The following is a 24,692-nucleotide window of genomic DNA, read 5'->3' on the forward strand; positions in this document are numbered from 1 at the left end:
GAGATGCAAATGGTACTCTTTCAGTGAACATCTCCAAAGAAAGTTTTTTTGCTTGCTGTTGTGCAATGTTCTATGTCCTTTTTTTAAAGAAAAGATCTCTTACAAATTTTGAATCTGAGTGTTATGATCATAACACTAAGACTTTGTTCTCTACGGTGAGATGGGGGATACTGTAAGGTTTCACATTTTCCATGTTTTGCTGGTCAATAGGATGCTGTCTTACGAAAAGGTCTTGATGCACTACATCCTAATTCTGTATAGCAGGCATATTATTAATAAGGTTTAGTGAACTGCAGAAGATCTTTCACTATTTTAAAGACATGCCAAAGTCCTTCTGTATCTATGAATGATGACCCATACCATTTGATTGGATGGTAGATAATGCTGTGGGACACAATGGGAAAAATGTGTCACTGGAACCTCTGCATGCTGTAGCAAGGTCTTTCCGACATAGAATGCATAGTATTTTATAGATACGACTGAGAATTTTAGCAAAATACATTAATGATCTTGAATTATGCATTCAGGACATACCCTCCAGGATTTGTTGTTGATCTGTGATATGTAAGCTGTGCTTCCTCCTCAAATTCAGAAAGGATCACACTTACTGGATGGCTGTTTTAATATGCGTTTAATATGTATTTGTTGGGCAACATTTATGGTTTGAGATTTGCCTCCCAGATCCATTGAAAACCCCTGGAAGTTGTGGCACTTGGGAACTGGTGTGTCAGACAGAGGAGGAATGGAGGAAATTAACGGAATGCCTCCAGACAAACACTTCTGTTAAAGAAAGACAGCTGCATGCAACTCTCACTGAAGACTTCCTCCCTGAAATTTGCAATATGATTGCTCACAAGGTTTGTTGACGTGATCTAACACTTCATGGCAGGTCTCCAAAGTTTACCTTGAATAATACAAAATGTGTAAGGTTTCTCAAAATCTTTTATTTCATTTAACAGGAGAAATTGTATCTTAAAAATGGTTTCTCCATTGAAAAATTAGAATAAACTTTTCAAAGCTCATCATATTTTATATATGTTCTATTATATACCAGAAAAACTCTTGTTTAACACACAGTAACTAATTTGGTGAATAGGGACATGGTAACATGACTGTGGATAGCACTATAACTTCGGAAACACTCATCCCCGGATGCAGTACATTCGCGGACATCCTGTGGTGAAACACTGGTACTTAAATAAGTATTAAGGGTGTGATTAGCTGTACTCTGCCTTGTAACAATAGGTCAGCTCTCAAGATTGCATCGAATGTATTTGAGCAAAGGTAATTTAAGGCAAACGTCTACAAAGGAGAATGTGATTATTGTTCTTGACCTGCCTTAGTAGTAGAATCAGTAAATGCTATACTATCCTGTTTGATCACAGTTTAGATCTTGGTTCAACTCCATTTGTATCAGTTGATGAGTTTTATTACACCTGTTGTGTGGGTAATTAAACTGCAGAGCTCAGAAGGACTTCCAGTTGGAGGACCTCCCAATTATAGCTTGCTATTTAAACCTTCAGTTTCCAGTTGTTCAATGGGTAAATATGCAATGTTGATGGTGTTAAAAATTGTGGAAGATGCACAAATTGCTTTCCTTGACCTCAGCATATTGAGAATATTTTGTTTCGGCAAAGTTTGAGGCGGCTGCCTAAGAAGCAATGATACAAAGTTATTCTAATATTTTATTAAGTGAAAACATGCTGTTTTGAAATATGTTCAAAACAAGGTCGGGACCCTTCTTCAGAAAGGCTGTTTAGATAATACCTTCAAAATCCACAACACTACTATTTATACTGACAATGCTGCAGATAGATGGGAGCACCACTACTTTCAAGTTTTCCTTGGACCTACTCCCCATTCTGACTTTCCCCAGGCAGTGATGTTCACATCCCAGGAATGATTTTTAAAAAATCACATGCCTCAAAGAATGTTTTGGGAGAAATGAGTTCCAGTTCAGAGGACCTGGGTACCAGTACTCAAGAAAAGGGGATCTGTGCAGTTGGGCTGATCTGCACCTGAACCTTGTGTTTGAGTGAGTGAGCTACATAGCTAAGGAAGTAGCGAGGATTTGAAATAAACAACAGATGAGGGATCAAGCTTGGGTAGATGCAGTGACTTAAGGGTGAGTCAAGGCAGGAGATCAATGATCAGAGAATGGCAGGGGCAAAAATACACCAATAATCAAGATAGGTTTACAGATATAGCAAAGAGGCAAAATTAAAGACAATGTATCTGAATGCAAATAGCATTCACATTGGTGTACTTTCAACTAAGTAAATATGATCTGAGAGCCATTACAGGGACATGGTTGTAGAATAACCAGAATTAAGTCCTGAATATTGAGGCATATGACAGTCAAGCAGAATAGGAAACCCAATAAAGGTTGAGGGGCTAACATCATTAAAGATGGCACTGACGCTTTAGTCAAGGATGATCTTGGTTTAGTAGATCTGGAAAAAGTAGTAGTTCGGGTGGAGATGACAAATAATAAAGGAAAGAAATCACCAGTGGGATTGGTTTACAGATCCTTTAATAGTAACAACAATGTAAGACAAAAGGTATCTAAGAGGAACAATTGGGTGGTTATGCTAAAGGAATGGCAATAATGAGTGATTTGATTTTACTTTTAAACTGGATGAATCAAGTTGGGAATGTAGCATGGAAAAGGATTTTATAGAATGCTTTAGATAAGAGTTCTGCAGAGTAACACAGTCAAGCAGCAGATTTATATTAGAGATAATGGGAACTGCAGATGCTGGAGAATCCAAGATAACAAAGTGTGGGGTTGGATGAACACAGCAGGCCAAACAGCATCTTAGGAGCACAAAAGCTGACGTTTCGGGCCTAGACCCTTCATCAGAAAAGGGGGATGGGGAGATAAATAGGGAGAGAGGGGGAGGCGGACTGAAGATGGATAGAGGAGAAGATAGGTGCAGAGGAGAGTATGGGTGGGGAGGTAGGGAGGGGGTAGGTCAGTCCAGGTAGGACGGACAGGTCAAGGGGGCGGGATGAGGTTAGTAGGTAGGAAATGGAGGTGTGGCTTGAGGTGGGAGGAGGGGATAGGTGAGAGGAAGAACAGGTTAGGCAGGCTGGGATGAGCTGGGCTGGTTTTGGGATGCAGTGGGGGAAGGGGAGATTTTGAAGCTATTGAAATCCACATTGATACCATTGGGCTGCAGGGTTCCCAAGCGGAATATGAGTTGCTGTTCCTGCAACCTACGGTCACATCATTGTAGCACTGCAGGAGGCCCAGGATGGACATGTCATCTGCGGAATGGGAGGGGGAGTTGAAATGGTTCGCAACTGGGAGGTGCAGTTGTTTACTGCAAATCGAGCGGACGTGTTCTGCAAAGTGGTCCCCAAGCCTCCGCTTGGTTCCCCCAATGTAGAGGAAGCTATGCCGTGTACAGCGGATGCAGTATACCACATTGGCGGATGTGCAGGTAAACATCTGCTTGATGTGGAAAGTCATCTTGGGACCTGGGATGGGGTTGAGGGAGGTGGTGTGGGGGCAGATGTAGCACTTCCTGCGGTTGCAGGATTTATATTAGACTTGGTTGTGTTGTGAGACAGAATTAACCAATGACCTCAAAGTTAAAGGTGTTCGACATAACAACATCATTGAATTTTGCATTCTGTTTAAAAAGAAAAAGTGTGGGTCTAATATTATGTCAAACTTCAAAAAATATGTGCATGAAAGCTGAGGTGAGCTGCTGTACTAGTCTAGGGGATTGATCAATGCAGACACAGTGGCAAACAGATCATATTTACTTAGTTGAAAGTACACCAATGTGAATGCTATTTGCATTCCATACATTGTCTTTAATTTTGCCTCTTTGCTATATCTGTAAACCTACCTTGATTATTGATGTATTTTTTTTTCCCATGCCATTCTCTGATCATTGCTCTTCTGCCTTGACTCACCCTTAATTCACAGTGGCAAAGTCAAGAGGATACTCTAACTGATCAAGATAAGTGTACTCCTGGTGTAAAGAAATGTTCCAATGGCACGGCCGACTATCCATACTTAACTAAAGTTAGGGAAAACATCCAACTTAAGGCAAAAGCATACCATTATGCAAAAATGTGTGTTTGGTCAGATTATAAAGAACAGGAGAGTTTGACCAGAATGGTAATCAAGGGAAAGAAATTAGATGGCAGAATCTTTATCTTTGACATGGGCATTGGGGCAACAGTTGGGAAAATTGGGCGAGATTGGCAGAAATGAGATTCTCAACATCGAGAGTGAAAGGTCCCATTTGCCTACTAAGTTTTACACAGATGGGCAAGAATCTCACAGGTGAGTGGTGATAGACCTATTTTCTTCACTTTTTTTTTTGCATTGACATCTCCTTATTAGTTAATCTTGCCTCACTTTTATGCAGCTTCCCATTTTAGCTTCAAAGTAGCAAGTGGGTAAAGTAACTATTCTTGACATGGAATTCAGAGCAGTTACTCAGTGACTCCAGCTCACCACTTACTCCTCTAGTCACCCACCCTTGGTCAGGGTTAGAGTTTCCTTATCACAACTGTCCAGGCAATGGGCTGTGCTCAATGTTGAAAGTCCAGGGCAGCCAGTTCAGGGAGTTGCTATAGTCAGACAGGGAGTTACAGACAGATTAGTTAGGGATCTGGTCACTCATCAGTCAGGGTTGTCTCCTTGTCAGTCAGTGGTGTGAGGCATGGCCAGTTCTGGGGACCTGCTCAGTGGCAGTCAATGCCAATTCATTCTGAAACCAAACATGAACTGACAAAGATCCCGAGATGATAATTGGGAACAGGTCAGTTTTCATTTCCCTAACGCAGGAGTACTGAGATCAATTGCTACTGCATTAGAGGTCTCATTCAGTCATGTTGGTAAAGGTTGATGATTGAGTCTAGGGTATGTTTAGTCCACAGAACTTAGCTATTCACCAGAAAAATTTGATGTTGTACCAGAAAATAGAATTCTGATGATTATTTGAACTCTTGTTATTTTTCTACGTTGCAGAATTATTAACCTTAACAGTCAGGACACACTTTCTCACATCATCGCATGACAAAATCTTAGTACAATAAATCATGTAATTTATTACCAGCATGCCACTTACGGCAGATGTAGATTGAGTTGTTGTGTTACAGCACCCGTGCCTGTCAGAATCACCCTGGCTTCTTGTGGGATATTGATTATTTTTTCTATAAGAATGATTGGCTGAGTTTCTTCAGAAATTTAGGGTGTTGGGTATAAACAGGGAAGTGACTTCATATAAAAATAAAATAGTGAGTAGGAGCGACCTAACAGGGCAAACGGAAATCAGAAGTTGTAATGATTAGTTTACAGTGACTGACAAGTATCAGAATATAGTCTGTGATCAATCTATCAGGTCTGTATCCTAAAGGGGGTTATAGCAATGCCAAGCATGGTCATTAACAGGCTGTCTGTAATAGCTGTGTGTTAGACCTCTGACCTCTTTTGCTTTCATTTCCAGGAGAAACAGCTGCAGAAGAAGCTGTCTGAAATGGCTCCCAGGAGAATTTCTGACCGCCTGACCCTAAAACGGTTGCAGCAGGAGGAAGAGGTAAAACCGATCAGGTTTCAAAATATCAGTTTTTGAAGCTAAACTTGGTCATTCTGTTAACCCTTATAAAACTCTCTGGGGTTTAAATTCGTCTTCAGTAGCTGATCTCAGCTACTGATGGATGGGTTTTCACTGAATTGAGCATTTCGGTTGAAGTCTACAGTTGTATTTAGAATACATGATGGTCTTGGAGGTATTCTGAATTCCAGCACTCCTTTTAAAGAAAGTTAAATTAATTGTGCCAAGTGACTAATAATGAACAACTTCAAAGGTAGCTGAAAGAATTTATGACTGCTTTGACAAACAAAATATGCCTTTCCCTTCATTGTTATCCCTGAACATCTGCAGAAATAATGCAGTTGCACAATCATTTAGGGAATATTTGAGATTTGCTCAGTAATAGAATTGCCTCTGATTTTTTTTTTCCCCTTCCCTGCCCTTAAGGAAATACCCAGTCTGCTTGCATCATGAAGTGAGGGTCTTCCTGAGATTGGAAATTTAGTAATGCAAACAAGAATACTGCTTATTTTAAACTAAACGGTTGATCACACAAGTATTGCATCATTTTATCCAGTAGTCTTGTTGATTTGGGTACCAAGAACAGACATTAATGTATGGTTTTGGGTAGATTGAATGAACAACAGTCATAGAGACTAAGGCGGCTCTGGCTTTGTTTCAAATTTATATAGTTTATGTAATTTATATATAACTTAGTTTATGTATGGTTAGCTACTTGCTAACTAGTATTTTGTACTGGAAGTGCTTTCATTTTTATTCATCCATCAGATGAGGGCATCGCTGGCTAGGCCCATTCCTAGTTGCTCAGAGGGCAGTTAAGAGTTAACCACATTGCTGTGGGTCTGGAGTCTCAGTATGCCAGATCTGGTAAGGATGGCAGCTTCCTTCCCTGAAGGTGCTCCTCTGATGTTGCCTGGCCTACTGCCTTCCTCCAGCTCCACACTGTGTTATCTTCTGACTCCAGCATCTACATTTTTTTACAATCTGAGTTCTCTTGTTGAGTGTTTCTGGCAATCAGTGACGTGGTCATTATTGGATTCTTACTTCCAGACCGTTAATAAAAGCTCTGTAGAAAGGCTGATATCTGTGGAGCTGTGTCCAAGCAAAGAATTGGCAGCTTCAAGAAGAGTGGATGAAAAATCCTTGTGTATCAATATCATGTGTGAGCCACTTAGTTATTTGAGGTTTTTAAGGAGGAACTGGAGAAAAGACTCACAATGTTGCAAACTCAAACTAATAACCATTATCACCAATAGATAATTTGGTAACTGAAGCTAATATAGTAAATGTGTTCTTTTTCTAAACATTAAAGGCAACCAAATGATTGATCTAGTTGGAAGTTGCTCAAATGTGATGTATGGATTTCGATATGGGGCCATTCCAAGGTTTTTTGCGTTTGCAGCAAAAGGCAGTTACCTCTTCACTGAGCAAGTCTCTCACAAGCCTTAAATGTTTGTGCAACTGCATTATTTCCGCATGTCTTCAGGGGTAACAATGAAGGGAAAGACATATTTTGTTTGTAAAAGCAGTCATAAATTCTTCCAGAGATAGTAGGAACTGCAGATGCTGGAGAATCCGAGATAACGAGGTGTAGAGCTGGATGAACACAGCAGGCCAAGCAGCCTTCCTGCTCCTCTGATGCTGCTTGGCCTGCTGTGTTCATCCAGCTCCACACCTTGTTATTCGAAATTCTTCCAGATACCTTTTGAAGTTGTTTGATATTTAATCACTTGGCACAACTAATTTAACAGTTTCTTTGAGAGGGCTGGAATACAGAATGCCTCCAAAACTACTATGTGTACTACATACAGCTGTAAATTTCAACAGTGGCACTCAGTTCAGTGAAAACCCATCCATCAATAACTGAGATCAGCTACTGAGGAAGAATTTAAACCTCTCCTTGGAACTGAAATACACAGCCATACACATGTCTCTTATAGGTTCGAATGCTCCAGGAGAAACCTTTCGTTAGTTCACTGCAGCAATGAATACTGGAGATATGCATGGATTCTTAATGATATTCTTCTCTGTCGAAGTGGAATGTTAACACTATTCAATTGCTCAGTAGAGGAAATACAATACTTTAGTGATACTTTAAATTGTTTTGGAAATGTCACATAGGGCAAAACTTCCCGGTTAAACTTTGACTGAAATTCTTGGTTAAGTGCAACGTACACTCATTATAAATAGGAAACTGAACATTCCAGAATCAGTCATAAAGTATATTCCTTTTTATCTTGGGGATGAAGACCAATTTCTGGAAGCAACAGAAGAATTCTTTCTCACAAAGCAGGCAATAATGTTAATCAATTTTGTCCCTCTGGTAGAGAATGTGTATATAGTAGACTTCACTCCATTCTGGTTCATGCACATGACTTGCATGGCAACTAGCTAGCTTTATCAACAACCTCTAAATGCCTGAATGGGTATGTACTATTTTAAAGAATTTGAAAGCGAGGGAATTTCTGACGCAGTTATGTTGAGACCAGGAATCTGTCTCAACCAGAGAGCTGCCCTTAGCAAATATAGATTTCCCTAGATTGTGTGCAAAAATCAGTACACAGACAAAATCAAAAGAAATCTTTTTAGAATACAGTTAACTACAGTTATTTTCCTAAAAGTACAGGGTCAGAGTCCATATCCATTTACACTAGTTATATCTGCACGGTGGGGTGGAATTGAGTGAAGTTATCCAGTAGGTCAGAGAACTTTAAAAGTAGATGAGTTGTGCCCAAAACCATTGACATTCATGTGTTACACTAACTTGAGTTTTAATTTGCCTAAATCAGATCCCACCCAACAAAACTGGCCTTTCCTCCTGATAAAAATTGAAACGTTCCACCCTGGCTCAAGATGGCTGTACAAATGGTCTTCATATTCCTAGGCATACAGGCACTCGTAGTCATTTAAAAAAGCTTTAATAAGAAACTGACCTGTATACACCAGTAATTCAGAATACTTTGTTTTGAAGATGTTTTTATTGATTTTACATGGTTTTACTTGGCTGGAAGATTGGACACCTTCATTAAAAATGCTTATTTTTGGTGATAATACTTGCTTTCAGCTAATTTAATATCATTGTCCCAAGCTGCCACTTCTAAACATATTAATAAATATCTTTAAATGCAAAGAAAAAGAAAATAAACAATTCTATTCTGTTATGCTGCCCTATAGCTCCAATTCATAAAATGTTTTGCATTTTCAATTACATGAATTATTTTCACCTGTAGGTTGAACTGAACTAAACCCAAATTTGAGTGCTTTTTGAGCACAATATCATAATCACACTGAGCATAATTTTTACTCCACTGTATTTTGGTCTTTCTAAAATTTCAGGGAAAGAAGTATTGGAGAGAAACCTTGTGTAATGATGCCCTGATACTATAATATAAAAGCAAATTAGGTGTTTATGCATATTTCAGGAAAAAATGTCTGCTATTGCAAAGGTAGAAGAACAAAAGCGAAGAGAGGAAGAAGCAGAACGTCAACTACTTTTGGCTGTGCAGAAAAAGGAACAAGAGCAACTCATGGAAGAAGAGAGGAGGAGGGAATTTGAGGAAAGAGTCAAAGCTGTAGAAGGTATACATCGGGAATGACTAGCAGTAGAGCAGAGGCCGTGAGTGGTTCATGAAGCAGGAATGCAGCCTGTTTCAGGGTCCTGCACCTAATTACACAGCACTGCCCAAAAATAAAGAATATCGTTTGTATACATATCAGATCTTTATTGAATTGAAAGAGATTTTGGCAAAGTTTATTTATGTGGCTGACCTTGAGCTTGGAGAATAGGATGTAGTTTTGTATCTTTGTGCCTTGCTCTCCGTTAACCCTGAGGTAATAACAGGACACAAGCAAATTAACAAAATGAGAAGCCGTGAAGTTCACCCCATCGTAATTTCTGAAGAGGGGTCCCAACCCGAAACGTCAACTTTCCTGCTCCCCTGATGCTACCTGCCCTGCTGTGCTCCTCCAGCTCCATGCTGTTATACCCTTATCATAACAATCTTTATTCTTGTGAATAGTATGGTTATTTCTAAATGGTGGAATGGTTTTGTGAATCAAGCATACAATGAGGATGGGCACCCACATCCAGCTGATACAAACATACCACTGAATGCAAACCTATAATTCAGAGCTGGCTGTCCTGTCTATACTTACTAGAATTGTCTGGCATCCTACAGCTCTTACCCCGATACAGGAATGCTAGCACTAATCTAAAGCTTCAATACAATGCTAAGAATAGTAAAATAATTAAGTTGCCTTGGAATAAAGATACTTCAACTAAGTAGAAAAATGTGTTGTATGGTTTATTTTTTATTGTTCACTGACATGAAATATTGTAATAAGAAGGAACAATGTACTTCTAATGCCCAAAATTCAACCTTTTAGTTTGTTGAGCTAATAGAAAACTGTAATATCTCTAGATGGAAATTTCAATGATTAATTTCTATTTTTGAAGGATCTTGACATTTATATACCAATGTTATAAATACATTTTCAAGTAAATAGGTTATTTTTTGTTTGGTCATTTTGACCTTTTAAGCTGAAGGTGCAACTATCTTCCAAGGCAGGTTTGCACATTTTTTCACTTTTCAAGTGATTTTTAAAAATCTACTTGCTGCTCTATCTACAGGCCGTGCTAAAAGGAGGAAGATGAGAGAAGAGCGAGCCCGGTTACTTTCTCAGGGAAAAGAATTGCCTCCTGAACTTAAGAACCTTGAACCACTGTTCCCTAAAAAGAAAGATAAGAAGACAAAAGACTCGTATGTATTTTCTTGGGCACGTGGTTAGTGAATGCTGAGTTTGTCTTCTGTACGTTCACTGATTATTCCTTAAAATAATAAAAGATAATAAAATTTACATCAAGCCTCAATGTGGAAGACGTTGCTGGGTGGTTAATGGAATCAAGTTGCAAAACCCCATCTGGATGATATTTATGAGGTTGATAATTAAATAAGAGAGAATTGCATGGTACTTCAAATTGAGTTAAAGGAATTATTATGCACATGATGGTGGAAGCCATATGGCGGCCATGTTTTCTCATCAATGAAGATTCAACCATGGCTTTAGTTTCCGGTTACAGACAAAAAGGGAATTGCATCCCCAGTAAAATGTTTGTTTAATATTAGCATTCAAAACAGTTGCCTTTCAGCTACTACGTTACAGCGTGTGTTAAGTCCACCAGACTAATGGAATCTTAGCTTTTCTCATGAACTATAATCTGAGATTAAAAAATTTACTTTTATATTTTTCTACTGAGAAGCGTTACCAGTCAAGTACACAAGGAGACATTATGTGTGTACGCGACAGTGTGAATTCATTTTGCAGAATTTGCAATGTGATCGCTCAATTTAAGTCAATTGACCTATGATGGTGTCAATATGTTGTGCATGAGCTTCGTTTTCTATTACTTCACCTAACCCTATTACAATATCCTTCCGCTTCTGTCTCCCTCATGTACTTGTCTAGCTTATTCTTAAAGGCAGCTATACTGTCACATCACACATTGTGGTAGCATGTTTCAAATTCTAATCATCATGTAAATGATTTTCCAATATCACCAGCAGGTGAGCTTCCAAATTAAAAGTGTACAGTTAGTAAGCTTACCATTTGTGCAAAGCTATGCTCGTTCTCCTCAACAAAATCGCATTAAGCATTTAAAGATCAAACTATTGCTGCATAATTCATCATTTACACTCTTCTGCTTCTCATTTCTCTTCACTTTGTGTCCGTTATAATTTGCAGTTAAAACAAATCATTTGAAGACCTATAGAATGTACATGCCATTTGGCACTTCAGTAAACTAACAGAATATGCTTCAGAATTATGAGTTTTACAGAGTACACTAGAGTGCTGCGCACTCCTGGTACACAGACTTCTGATGGTGATTGTGGTTCTCACTATCAGACTGTTCTTAGTTGTACCGCTCAGAGAAAATTTACTATCTCAAAAATCTTAAGAAGCACTATTTAGTGCGCACTGGTGATGTGTGTAGAACATAGAACAGTACAGCACAGAACAGGCCCTTCAGCCCACAATGTTGTGCCGACCATTGATCCTCATGTATGCACCCTCAAATTTCTGTGACCATATGCATGTCCAGCAGTCTCTTAAATGTCCCCAATGACCTTGCTTCCACAACTGCTGCTGGCAACGCATTCCATGCTCTCACAACTCTCTGTGTAAAGAACCCGCCTCTGACACCCCCTCTATACTTTCCTCCAACCAGCTTAAAACTATGACCCCTCGTGCTAGCCATTTCTGCCCTGGGAAATAGTCTCTGGCTATCAACTCTATCTATGCCTCTCATTATCGTGTATACCTCAATTAGGTCCCCTCTCCTCCTCCTTTTCTCCAATGAAAAAAGTCCGAGCTCAGTCAACCTCTCTTCATAAGATAAGCCCTCCAGTCCAGGCAGCATCCTGGTAAACCTCCTCTGAACCCTCTCCAAAGCATCCACATCTTTCCTATAATAGGGCGACCAGAACTGGACGCAGTATTCCAGGTGCGGTCTAACCAAAGTTTTATAGAGCTGCAACAAGATCTCACGACTCTTCAACTCAATCCCCCTGTTAATGAAAGCCAGAACACCATATGCTTTCTTAACAACCCTGTCCACTTGGGTGGCCATTTTAAGGATCTATGTATCTGCACACCAAGATCCCTGCGTTCCTCCACACTGCCAAGAATCCTATCCTTAATCCTGTACTCAGCTTTCAAATTCGACCTTCCAAAATGCATCACCTCACATTTATCCAGGTTGAACTCCATCTGCCACCTCTCAGCCCATCTCTGCATCCTGTCAATGTCCCGCTGCAGCCTACAACAGCCCTCTATGCTGTCAACGACACCTCCGACCTTTGTGTCGTCTGCAAACTTGCTGACCCATCCTTCAATCCCCTCATCCAAGTCATTAATAAAAATTACAAACGGTAGAGGCCCAAGGACAGAGCCCTGTGGAACCCCACTCACCACTGACATCCAGGCAGAATGTTTTCCTTCTACTACCACTCGCTGTCTTCTGTTGGCCAGCCAATTCTGTATCCAAGCAGCTAAGTTCCCCTGTATCCCATTCCTCCTGACCTTCTGAATGAGCCTACCATGGGGAACCTTATCAAATGCCTTACTGAAGTCCATATACACCACATCCACAGCTCGACCCTCATCAACTTTTCTAGTCACATCCTCAAAAAACTCGAAGGTTTGTGAGGCATGACCTACCCCTCACAAAGCCGTGTTGACTGTATTTGATCAAGCCATGCTCTTCCAGATGGTCATAAATCCTATCCCTCAGAATCCTTTCTAACACCTTGCAGACGACAGACGTGAGACTTACTGGTCTGTAATTGCCGAGGATTTCCCTATTTCCTTTCTTGAAGAGAGGAGTTACATTTGCCTCTCTCCAGTCCTCAGGTACGACTCCAGTGGAGAGCGAGGATGCAAAGATCTTCGCAAGTTGCGAAGCAATTGCATTTCTCGCTTCCCAAAGCAGCCGAGGACAAATCTGGTCCGGGCCTGGCGACTTGTCAATCTTAATGTTTGACAAAATTTTCAGCACATCAGCTTCCTCTATCTCTATCCATTCCAGCATGCACACCTGCTCTTCAAAGGTTTCATTCTGTTTGTAATTTTTATTAATGACTTGGATGAGGGGATTGAAGGATGGGTCAGCAAGTTTGCAGACGACACAAAGGTCGGAGGTGTCGTTGACAGTGCTGTGTATTTTTGTTCTAAGTGGTGCTTTTTTTAAATCTGCCTCCTAAGCATTGATTTCTATGTTAAAATTGAAAGTTATCTCAGAATAAAAATAATTCAACCTAGTTAGAGAAACGTAATTGGTAACAAGGAAAGTAAATTATTTGTTGATTTAAAATCTCTTCTGTTGTAGATTTGAACTGGATGAAGATTACATTGCTATGTATAAAGGTAAGCAAGTAAGTCTTTTTAAAAAAAAAAGTTTGATTTTAAATAACTTGCATGTCCTTTTACAAGCTGGAATTTATTTACATCATATGTTGAGATTCATTGTTTTCTTCCTCTGACAGTCCTAGATGCTGTGAAAGCCCACAAGGATTCTTGGCCCTTCCTTGAGCCTGTAGATGAATCATATGCCCCAAATTACTACGAGATAATTGAAGTAAGAATATTGTTCTTGTTGCATCCCATTTTACTTATTTATTATTTAATTGATGAACGTTTATTATGTATTTTGGGTGGATTGTCTCAGTAAAAATGAGGAAAAAGAAGTAACTCAGCCAGACTTTATTGAAATTGCCAAAATACAACCACTACTACTTATGGGTTTGCAATGAGTTACAGATTAAGTATAGGATTTGTAGGGGTTTTTGTAGAGATCATTAGGCATAACATTTCAAAAATGTTTGTAGAAGAAAGATGGAATCATTTATATCTACTTATTATGGATAAATGTCAACTGTTATTTTCCTTATTTACCTTTGCTGTGATAAGCAAAGAGAGAATAGAATTTGAGTTGGTGCTATCCATTAAATTTAATTATGAAGTACATGTGCTGAATTGTGGCATGAAAAAAATTAGTCTTCTTTGGATTGCCCATTTCCAAGTGTAAACTGGAAAGTAATTATAATGTTATCCTGGTAATAATAAATTCATGTTATGCATTGAGCAACTGCTGGCATTTTGGACTAACTCTAGTGGCATGCAAATTGGATACCTTCACTAATAAACTGAGTGAATTTTTGTGAATCAATAATAAGCAGAATCTGATTTCTATTTAAAATATCACTTTTGTTGATCTCAAAGCTTAGGGAAATTAGCGCTCATACATTAAATGCTTCCATTTCAAGTACCTCATGTCAGCATGAAGCATATTCTAGTACGAAACAGTTACATACAGATTAAAGCCCCAACACACTACTGTACAATATGCCTGACTTCAGAAGACTGCTGTTGCAGCAATCCTGACATTTTTGTCATTTTCTTTCCCAGTCATTCAATGTACTTTGAATATGGTTGCCTGTTAATGTTGTATGAGGAATAGATTGATACCATAGGTCCTCAGTTACTAGGACAGGGATTGAGATTACACAATCTTATTTCACTTGACCAAATTCTGATCTTGGAGCCTCAGTGGGTTCTTGATACCCATATGTACAGCAGAACTTCAGTGGAGCAATATGTAACTGAAATGAGAGAGATTAGCTATGAAAATTTAAGTCATTCATAACAATGAAACAGTTTTTGTGCGTTTTTTAAAGAATCTCTTAAACATACATTGCTTGGCATGCAGTATTATTAAACAATTTTTCGCAATCACCTCAAATAGTGTTTAACATTTTAGACACCTATGGATCTATCCACCATTGAAAGAAAACTTAATGAGAAACAATATACTGTGAAAGAAGAATTTGTTGCTGATATGAAGGTTATGTTTGAAGATTGTCTGGAATATAACGGTGAAGGAAATGGTGAGTCTGGAGCAATAAGTTTTTACAGTTTATATCAACATTGTTTGACAATTAATTTTAGTACAGCGAAGTATCCAGTCATGAACAGTGGTGGACAATTAAACAACTAAAAGACAAAGGAAACTTCACAAGTATCCTCATCCTTAATGATGGGGGACCCCAGCACATCAGTGCAAAAGGTAAGGCTGAAGTATTTTCATTCATCTTCAACCAGGAGTGCCAAGTGGCCTATTTAGACTAAGTTGCAAAAACATTGAATGATTAAATCGTTCTTTACGTATCCAAGTTATTCATGGGTCATAGCTGTTGATGGATCAGCATTTCTTGCCATCTCTAGTTGCCTTGAAAAGTTGAGTTGCATTGTTAACCACTTCGATCTTGGGATGTAGGTACATCTGCAGTGCTGCGAGGAAGGGAGTTTGAGGAATTGAATCCAGTGACAGTGGAAAAATAGTGATATATTTCTATGTCAGGAAGATGTGTGTTTTGGGATGGAAACTTAGTTTACAATGTGGTGGTGCTCATGTGTGTCTGCTGCCTTTGTCCTTCTGAGTGGTAAAGGTTGTATGTTTGGAAGTTATTGTCAAAACAGCCTTGCTAAATTGCCATGCATTGCATGTTGTGTTTAGTAAGCTCTGCTGTCATGATATGTCTGTGGTGAAGGAAACCAATGCTAAAGGTAGTATAGAGGGTCCCAATTAAGTGTGCTTCTTTGTTCTGGATGGTGTCAAGCTGCTTGAGTGTTGTTGGAGCTGCATTTATCCAGACACATGCAGAGTATTCTATCATATTCGTGACTCATCACATGCCATGGAATTCCTAGTTCTATCCTGTGCTTGTGGCAAGAGTTGTTATGTGGCTTTATTTATATTTATCTTTACTGTCAAGGAAAGGTGGTTAATTTCTCCTATTGGTGATGGTTAGTACCTGGTATTTGTTTAGTAGAAAAGTTATTTGCCACTTATCAGCCCAAGCCTAGATGTTGCACAAATCTTTCTCTATTTAGATTAAAGCTGCTGCAGTATTTGACGAGTTATAAACAGTCCTGAATGTTTTGCAATTACCATTATACATCCCAATTTCGGCCCATGTGATGGAAGTAAGTTCGTTGCCGAAGCAGCAATAGTTGGGGAGTGGAGAGCCCTATCCTGAGGAACTCGCACAGTGGTATCCTGTGGCTGGGATAATAGGCCACTAATAACTGTAAACATTTTCCAATGTGCTAGGCATGACCACAACCAATGGAGAGCTTTTTTCCTGATTTTCCATTGACTCCTATTGAGCTGAAGCCCTTTGATGCAATACTCTGTCAAATGTGCACTTAATGTTAGAGGCAGTTACATTTGTCTCGCTTCTGGTATTCAACTCTTGTCCATTTTGGACCACATTGATTGCATGTGAGCAGGGTATTGCTAAGCAAGTGCAACTTTGTCAATGTCCCCCTCCATTTCTTTGATGTTTGAAAGTTAGACTGGAGCGACCATGAACTAGATTGGATTTGTCCTGCTTTTTGTGCGCAAGACATACCTGGGCAATTTTCTACATTACCAGCTTGATGCCCGTGTTCTAGTTGTACAGGAACAATTTTTGGCTTGAATGTGACTGGTTCTGGAGCACAAATCTTCAGTTCTGTTGCTGGAATGTTGTCAGGGCCATAATTTTTGCGATATCCAGTCCCTTAGGTTGTTTTTAGCTATTATCTGTGGTGCTGACTATCTGTGAATGATGCTGAGATGGATCATCCACTTGTTACTGCTAGCTAATACTTCAGCTTTGTCTTTGGTACTAACATCCTAAGCTTCACCATCGATCAAATGGGAATATTTGTGAACTACATCTGGTTATTTATTTAATTGTCCGTCATAATTTGTGACTGGATGTGGCAGGATGAAAGAAAATCAATCTGTTGCTGTTCCTAGTTAAAACCTCTTGCAATCTTGACAGATCAGCTTGATGGTTATGGTAGAGTGGGCCATATGCTAGTTCTATTTGAAATCCATCCCATTTAGCAAGGTGGTCATGCTTCGCAAGGTTGAATGTATCCTCAAAGTGAAGATGGGATTTTGACTTCACGCACATGCTGTAGTTGTCTCTCCAACCAGTACTACCAGGAAAGAGATGCATCTGCAGCAGGTAGTTTCATTAGGATTAGGACAAGTAGGTTTTTCCTCCCTCTTGGTTTTCTCACCACCTGCTTCCATCACCCAGGGTGGGATGTGAATTGATCCAAATATCATAGTGGATACCATTTATATAGTGAACTGTAATCTAGATCATTCAGACTACAAACTATGACAGCAGAATGATTGCTGAATTATTGCAGCGCAGAGGGAGGTCATTCGGCGCATTGAGCCTGCAATCTGTCTTAATCTATTAGTAATCTCTTTTGCTCTCTTTGTAGAGAAAAGTGTGCAGAAGACACTGGAAGTCTGCAGAGGGATATAGATAGCCTAAGTGAGTAGGCAAAGATCTGGCAGATGGAGTACAATGTTGATGAGTGTGAGGTCATCCATTTTGATAGGAATAACAGCAAAATGGACTGTTTTAAATGGTAAAAAAATTGTAGCACGCTGCTCTGCAAGGGGATTTGGGTGTCCTTGTGGATGAATCGCTGAAGGTGGGATTGCAGGTGCAGCAGGTGATTAAAAAGGCAAATGAAATTTTGTCTGCCATTGCTCTAGGGATGGAGTTTAAAAGCAGGGATGCTATGCTGCAGCTGTACAGGGTCCTGGTGAGGCCACACCTGGAGTACTGTGTGCAGTTTTGGTTTCCTTACTTGAGAAAGGATATACTAGCACTGGAGGGGGTGCAGAGGAGATTCACTCAGTTGATTCCAGAGTTGAGAGGTTTGGATTATGAGGGGAGATGGAGTAGACTGGGATTATACTTATTGGAATTCAGAAGAATGAGGGGAGATCTTATAGAAACATATAAGCTTATGAAGGGAATAGATAAAGTGGAGTCAGGGAGGTTGTTTCTGCTACCAAAACTAGAGGGCATCGCCTCAAAATCAAGGGAAGCAGATGTAGGACTAAGGTCAGGAGGAACTCCTTCATCCAAAGGGTTGTGAATCTGTGGAATTCCCTGCCCAGTGAAGTGGTTGAAGCTACCTCGCTGAATGTTTTTAAGGCAAGGCTAGATAAATTTTTGAACAGTAAAGAAATTAAGGATTATGGTGAGTGGGCGGGTAAGTGGAGCTAAGTCTCAAACAGATGAGCCATGATCTTATGAAATGGCGGGGTTGGCTTGAGGGGCCAGATGGCCTACTCCTGCACCTAGTTCTAATGTTCTTAATTAGTGCCTTTTCCCCATAATCCTGCACAGTTTCTATCCAAAAAATCTGCCCAATCTCCTCTTGATTGCCTCAATTGAATCTCCCTCCTCCACATTTCCAGAGAGCTCATTCCGGGCCTTAACAACTCGCTGTGTGAAAAAGCTTCTTCTCACATCACCCTTGATTTGTTTGCACGTCACTTTAAATCTATATCCGCTCATTCTTGTTTCTTTTAGAAGAATCCAGAGACACTATGTTCCTGTTAGAGTGAAGGGCAAGGCTGGTGGGTGTAGGGAATGCTGGATATGAAAGAAATTGAGCTTTCGGTCAAGGTAAAGAAAGAAACATATGTCAGGCATATATAGCAGAGGTGGAGTGAAGAGTATAAAGGCCGTAGGAGTGTACTTAAAAGGGATATCAGGAGAGCAAAAAGGGGACATGAATAGCTTTGGCACATAGGGTTAAGAAGAATCCAAAGGGATTCTACAAGTACATTAAGGACAAAAGCGTAGCTAGGAAGAGAATAGAGGCCCTTAAAGATAAGCATCGCCGCCGTGTGTGAAACCGCAGGAGATGGGGAGATGCTAAATGAATATTTTGCAGCAGTATTTACTGTGGAGAGGGACACTATAGCGCATGGAGAAATAAATAACAACATCTTAAAAAATGTCCATATTATACAGGAAGAGGTGCTAGCTGTCTTAAAATGCATTAAAGTGGATAAATCCCTACCACCTGATCAGGTGTAGCCTAGAACACTTCTGGGAAGCTAGGGAAGTGATTGCTGGGCCCTTTACTGAGATATTTGTATCATCGTTTGCTACAGGTGAGATCCCAGACAACTGGAGGGTAGCTGATATGGTGCCACTTTTTAAGGTAGGTGGGAAAGAAATACCAGGGAGCTACAGACCAATAAGTCTGACATTGGTGGTAAGCAAGTTGTTGGAGGGAATACCGAGGGAAGGGATTTGTCTGTATTTGGAAAGTCAAGGACTGATCAAGAGTAGTCGACTTGACTTTGTGTGTGGGAAATTGTGTCTCACTAACTTAATTGAGTTTTTTGAATAAGTAACAAAGAAGATTGAGGGCAGAGCCGTGGGCATGATCTATCTGGACTTCAGTTAGGCATTTGACAAAGTTCCTCATGGTAGACTGGTTAACAAGGTTAGATCTCACAGAATAGAGTGAAAACTAGCCGTTTGGATACAGAATTGACTCGAAGGTAAAGGACAAAGCTGATGGTGGAGGGTTGCTTTTCAGACTGGACGCCTGAGATCAGAGGTGTGACACAAGGATTGGTGCTGCGTCTGCTGTTTTTTTGTTATTTATTTAGATGTGTTGGATGTGAACGTAGAAGGTATGGTTAGTAACTTTGCAGATAACACCAAAATTGGAGGTGCAGAGTGGACAATGAAGAAGGTTACCTCAGAGTACAATGGGATCTTGATGAGATGGGCCAATGGGCAGCAGACTGAATCTAATTTGGATAAATGTAAAGGACTGCATTTTGGAAAGGCAAATCAGCTGAAGACGTATACAGTTCTGAGGAAGGGTCACCGGACTCAAAACTTTAATTCTGTTTTCTCCTCCACAGATGCTGCCAGACCTGCTCAGCTTTTCCAACAACTTTGTTTTTGTTCAGGACTTATACACCTTAATAGTCAGGTATATAATGCTCCTGGGGAATGTTGCTGAACAGAGACTCTGGGGTACAGGTTCATTGTTTGTTGAAAGTGAAGTTGCAGGTAGATAGGACAATGAAGAAAGTGTTTCGCATGCTTGCCTTATCGGTCAGTGCATTGAGTAAAGGAGTTGGGAGGTCATATTGCAGCTAGACAGGACATTGGTCAGGCCACTTTTGGGATACTGCTTGCAATTCTGGTCTCCCTGCTGTAGGAAGGATGTTGTGAAACTTGAAAGGGTTCAGGAAAGATTTACAAGGATGTTACCAGGGTTGGAGGGTTTGTGCTTTAGGGAGAGGCTGAATAGGCTGGGGTTATTTTCGCTGGAATGTTGGAAGCTGAGAAGTGACTTTATAAAGTCATGGGGCATAGATAGCATAAGTAGACAAGATTAGGACATAGGTTTAAGGTGAGGGGGAGAGATCGAAGAGCCACCTTTTTCAAGCAGAGGGTGGTGTGCGTATGGAATGAGCTGCCAGAGGAAGTGTTGGCGACTGGTACAATTACAACATTTAAAAGGCATGTGGATGGGTATATGAATAGGAAGGGTTGAGAGGAATATGAGCCAAATGTTGGCAAATGGATTTATTTATTTAGGATATCCGGGCAGTATGGATGTGTTAGACTGAAGGGTCTGTTTCCATGCTGTACATCCCTATGGCTCTATGAATGGAAACAGCTTCACCCTATCTATGGTGTCCAGCCTGCTCACGATGTTGAAAACTTCAATCAGATCTCTGTTCTCTTATATCCATGAGACCATTAGGAATAGGAGGAGGCAGTTTGGCTCTTTGAGCCTGCTTTGCCATTTAATAAGATCATAGGTGATCCAACATACCCCAAGTCCATGCGTGCCCTTGATTCCCCTACTGATGAAGAATCTATCTAAATCAGCCTTAAATATACATAAAGATGCAGCCTTCACAGCTCTCTTGGCAAGGAGTTCCAAAGACTTTCAACTCACTGAGAAGAAATTCCTCCAAATCTCAGATTTAAATTGACTCCCCTAAATTCTGCAGCAATGCCCTCTAGCCCCAGACTTTCCCATGAGGTGAAACATCCTCAGCATTTGCCTTTGCCTTATCAAGCCTCTTAAGAATCCTATATGTCTAAATCCCAGTGAGTACGGTTCCAACCTATTTAACCTTAACTTGTAAGATAAACCCTCCATACCTATTCTAATACACAACTCCCTTCAAATAAGGGCCAACACTCCATTAGCCTACCTGATTACCTGCTGCATCGAAGAACTGTCCCAACCTTTTCAATCTATCATCATAATCTCATATTGGACCCCATTCTAGTGAATCACTTCTACACTTTTGAATGTTTTGCAACTTTCTTACAGTTTGGCACCCACCACTGTACGCACGATACGAGTTAGTGCCCTCCTGAAAGCCATGCTACCTTTTGCATACAAGGCCTTAACTTGTCAAATTATCATCATTCACTATTACCACAGGAAACTTCAGAATGATGAATCATTATGTGTGAGAAAGGAAAGGTCTACATTCTGGAAAAGGCATACACTTGATTAAAGGATTCATTTATTGCAATAGTTCTACATATGGTAATCTTTGCATTGATCATTCCCAAAAGCTATAGGACAAGACAGCTCAACATGTAGTTGTAGCGACGGTGTCAAGATGAGGTTTCCTTTTTTAATGGACTCTAATTCTGCAGGTGGAGGACTTAAGCAAAGGCAGCTACACTGAAGGAAAAGTAACATGAAGGAAACAAATGAACTGACAAACAGGTGAAAAGGAAAGTCATTTAAAAAGAATATAAGCTCAGAAAGAAACAGGTCAAGGAAAATAAAAGCTGACCACAAGAAATAGAGTAAAGTTACACAATTTAAGGATTTAGTAGAAAAGGATAAAGGACATTAGGGAAAATGAAATTATGGAATGAGGTGTTGTGTGAACAAAATAAAAGGTGGCATGTTAAATAGTTGAACTATTTTAATTAGATGTTCAGAGAAGTAAAAGATTGACGTGTATATATAGTACCGTGCTTTCTTGACCTTTTCCCAGTGTGACCCTCTATTTTGTCTCCAATTTTGTGTGACAAGTTAAATTTTGGGTTTATGAGAGCTACTGAGCAATCAAAGTGGATGAAGGAGTGAGATTAAGTTGCTGTAGAAGAAGACTTCATTTGGTGAGGGTGGAGTACAAGATGGGGGTTTTCATTCTTGACCAAAAGGTGGCAAATAGAGTTGATGAAAATGCAGGTTTGCTCCAATAAAAGAAACATATATTGCAGGCTTTTCAGCAGGACCATTCAGGTCTCAGGGGACAATCCAATCCGTTAGGCTATGCCCAACATACCCCAGAGCTATTATTACTCAGCCCCAGCTTTATGACAACCATTGCTGCCATGGAGTTCACGACTGCTAAAGTCACCCACAGTGATAATAGTGCCTTTCACCTCTTCATTAGGTCCCCAAGTACATCTCAGCCAATGAATTACTTTGAGTCTCGACACAATGTTTGCCAATGTATACACAACAAGATCCCACCAGGTGTAATACAATGAAATGACCAAATATTCAATTTATTCTTTAGTTTTATTTATTTCTGCATAATAAATGTTGGTCGGGACAATAAGAAAACTGTACTGCTACTCTTGATATTATGCTGTTGTTTCTCTTCAGTACAGTGAGTAGAAACAGAGGGTTTCAGTTAGCTTCTTGTCTAAAAATGGAACTTCCCACAGTGTTACATTGTTTCAGTTAAGTGCTGAAGTGTCAATTTAGATTATGTGCTGAAGCTAATAAAGAGGTTGGTTGAATTTTGCACCCTGTAACTCAAAAGCAAGCTGTACTATTGAGCAAAGACTGACACCTAGGCAACAACTGGAGTGTTGCATGCAACTTTGAATGTTCCTCTGAATTCCTTTGAATGTATAAAATAATACCAGGGCTGCGAAAAATATAACATGAAGATTCATCAGAATGCTATATGGTATGAGATTATAATTCTGAAGAAAAGTTAGAAAAATTGAGGTTTTCTCACTTGCACAATTAGATCTAACCTAATCAAAGCAAGTATGAGTAAATAGTGAAAGATATTTTATCTGCTGTTTGGTGAATCTGTGGGGCAGGTTATAAATCATAGGTCAAAACTTAGTGCTTCAACCTAACTAGCAATTGCAGGGAGAAACTAAAAATGGAAGTTGAAAAATAAATTGTTTGAGGAAAATGCAAAGAAATGGGATCAGAATAAACAAAAACAGTTTACGTAACAAGTTTCTGGTCTGATGTTAAATGGCCTCATGCTTAACACAACATTTTTCATTATTCCAGTTGACATTTTAATGTCCTTACTTACCTACACTGTCATCCATGCTCCTAAGTATCTCTCCTCTTTTAAGAATCTGATTGTATAAGTTATAGCACCTTTCACCATTTCTTTTCCCTGAGCTGATCTGCCACCTCTCTAACAGAGGTGTACTATTTGGCAGTAACGTGTGAAGAGACCCTATGATTTCTGAGGAATGGTCACTCAACCTGAAACATTAACTGATTTCTCTCCACAGATGCTGCCAAATGTGCTGAGCCATTCTAGCATTTACTCTTTTTGTTTGATTTACAGCACTCAGTTCTTTTGTTTCTTTTTTAAATTATGTGTAAAGACGGACTAGCTTGAGGTTTTAGTTTTATGTTTTTCTCTTCTATTTCTTTGACATATCCCTGATTATGATGCTTGGGGAAAGATGTGATTAGTGCTTTTGTATTCTTCTTCAACCTCCTTCATTCTGGGACACATGCCAGCTTATACACTAAGATCAGCAACCTCTAAAAGAAATGCAACCAAATGAAGAGCAGTGTTTTTAGTGGGAAGAGGAGAAAAATCTTGTTTGTTTCAGAGTGAGTTTGGATTAAATACTTAAACTCCATACACTTCTTAAATCCTGTTCTTAAATTGGTCTTGGGTCAATCAGAGATAGCGAGAACTGCAGATGCTGGAGTCCGAGTCAAATACAATGTGTAGCTGGAGGGACACAGCAGGTCAGGCAGCATCGGAGGAGCAGGGGTTGATGTGTCGGGTTGGAATCCTTCATCCAGGACTTGGGAGCGGTAAGGGATCTCTAAATAAATAGAGGGAGGAGTGTTGGAACTGGAGCTGGGAGAATGTAGGTGGGATGGTAATAGGTGGATGCAGGTGTGGGAATGGTGGGGCAGATAGGTGGAAAGGAAGATGGACAGGTTGTGTCAAGTCAAGGAGGTGGGGATGGGAGGGAGGGTTGGTCGTTGGGGTGAGGAGAAATGAAACTGGTGAATTCTATATTCGGGCCATCAGGCTATAAGCTACCAAGGTGGAATATGAGGTGCTGTTCTTCCAGTTTGCATGTGGATGTTAGCTTGTGGCACTGGAGGAGGCCCAGTAAGGACATGTCACCCAGGGAGTGGGAGGGAGAGTTAAATAGTTGGCAACTGGACGTGTTGCTGATTATAGTGTACAGAGTGCAGATGCTCTGCGAATCAATTACTGAGTCTGCACTTGGTCTCACTGTAGAGGAGACTACATTGGGAGAAACAGGTACAGTATATCATGCTGGCGGATGTACAGGTGAACTCCTGGCGGATTTGGAAATTTGGCTTTGAGCTTTGGACGGAGATGAGAGAGGTGGCGTGGGGTAGGTGTAGCACCTCCTGTGGTGCCAGGTGTGGTGGGGTTGGTGGGAAGTGTGGTGTGGATGAGGGAGTCATAAC

At 40.1% G+C, this 24,692-nt stretch overlaps 1 protein-coding gene across 3 annotated transcripts in view; it reads left to right on the forward strand.

The window, feature by feature from the left end:
• LOC125461006 (chromatin remodeling regulator CECR2-like) overlaps positions 1 to 24,692 on the forward strand; it is a 129,274-nt gene that overhangs the window by 79,480 nt on the left and 25,102 nt on the right. For all 3 annotated transcript variants that reach the window (XM_059652418.1, XM_059652419.1, XM_059652420.1), the window contains 7 exons: positions 682 to 857; positions 5,472 to 5,561; positions 9,002 to 9,158; positions 10,210 to 10,339; positions 13,465 to 13,502; positions 13,622 to 13,713; positions 14,896 to 15,022. In XM_059652418.1, the coding sequence (XP_059508401.1) occupies positions 682 to 857; positions 5,472 to 5,561; positions 9,002 to 9,158; positions 10,210 to 10,339; positions 13,465 to 13,502; positions 13,622 to 13,713; positions 14,896 to 15,022 (810 nt within the window). The remainder of the gene's footprint in view (positions 1 to 681; positions 858 to 5,471; positions 5,562 to 9,001; positions 9,159 to 10,209; positions 10,340 to 13,464; positions 13,503 to 13,621; positions 13,714 to 14,895; positions 15,023 to 24,692) is intronic.

This window comes from Stegostoma tigrinum, chromosome 18 (assembly GCF_030684315.1).
Source record: "Stegostoma tigrinum isolate sSteTig4 chromosome 18, sSteTig4.hap1, whole genome shotgun sequence".
NCBI lineage: Eukaryota > Metazoa > Chordata > Chondrichthyes > Orectolobiformes > Stegostomatidae > Stegostoma > Stegostoma tigrinum.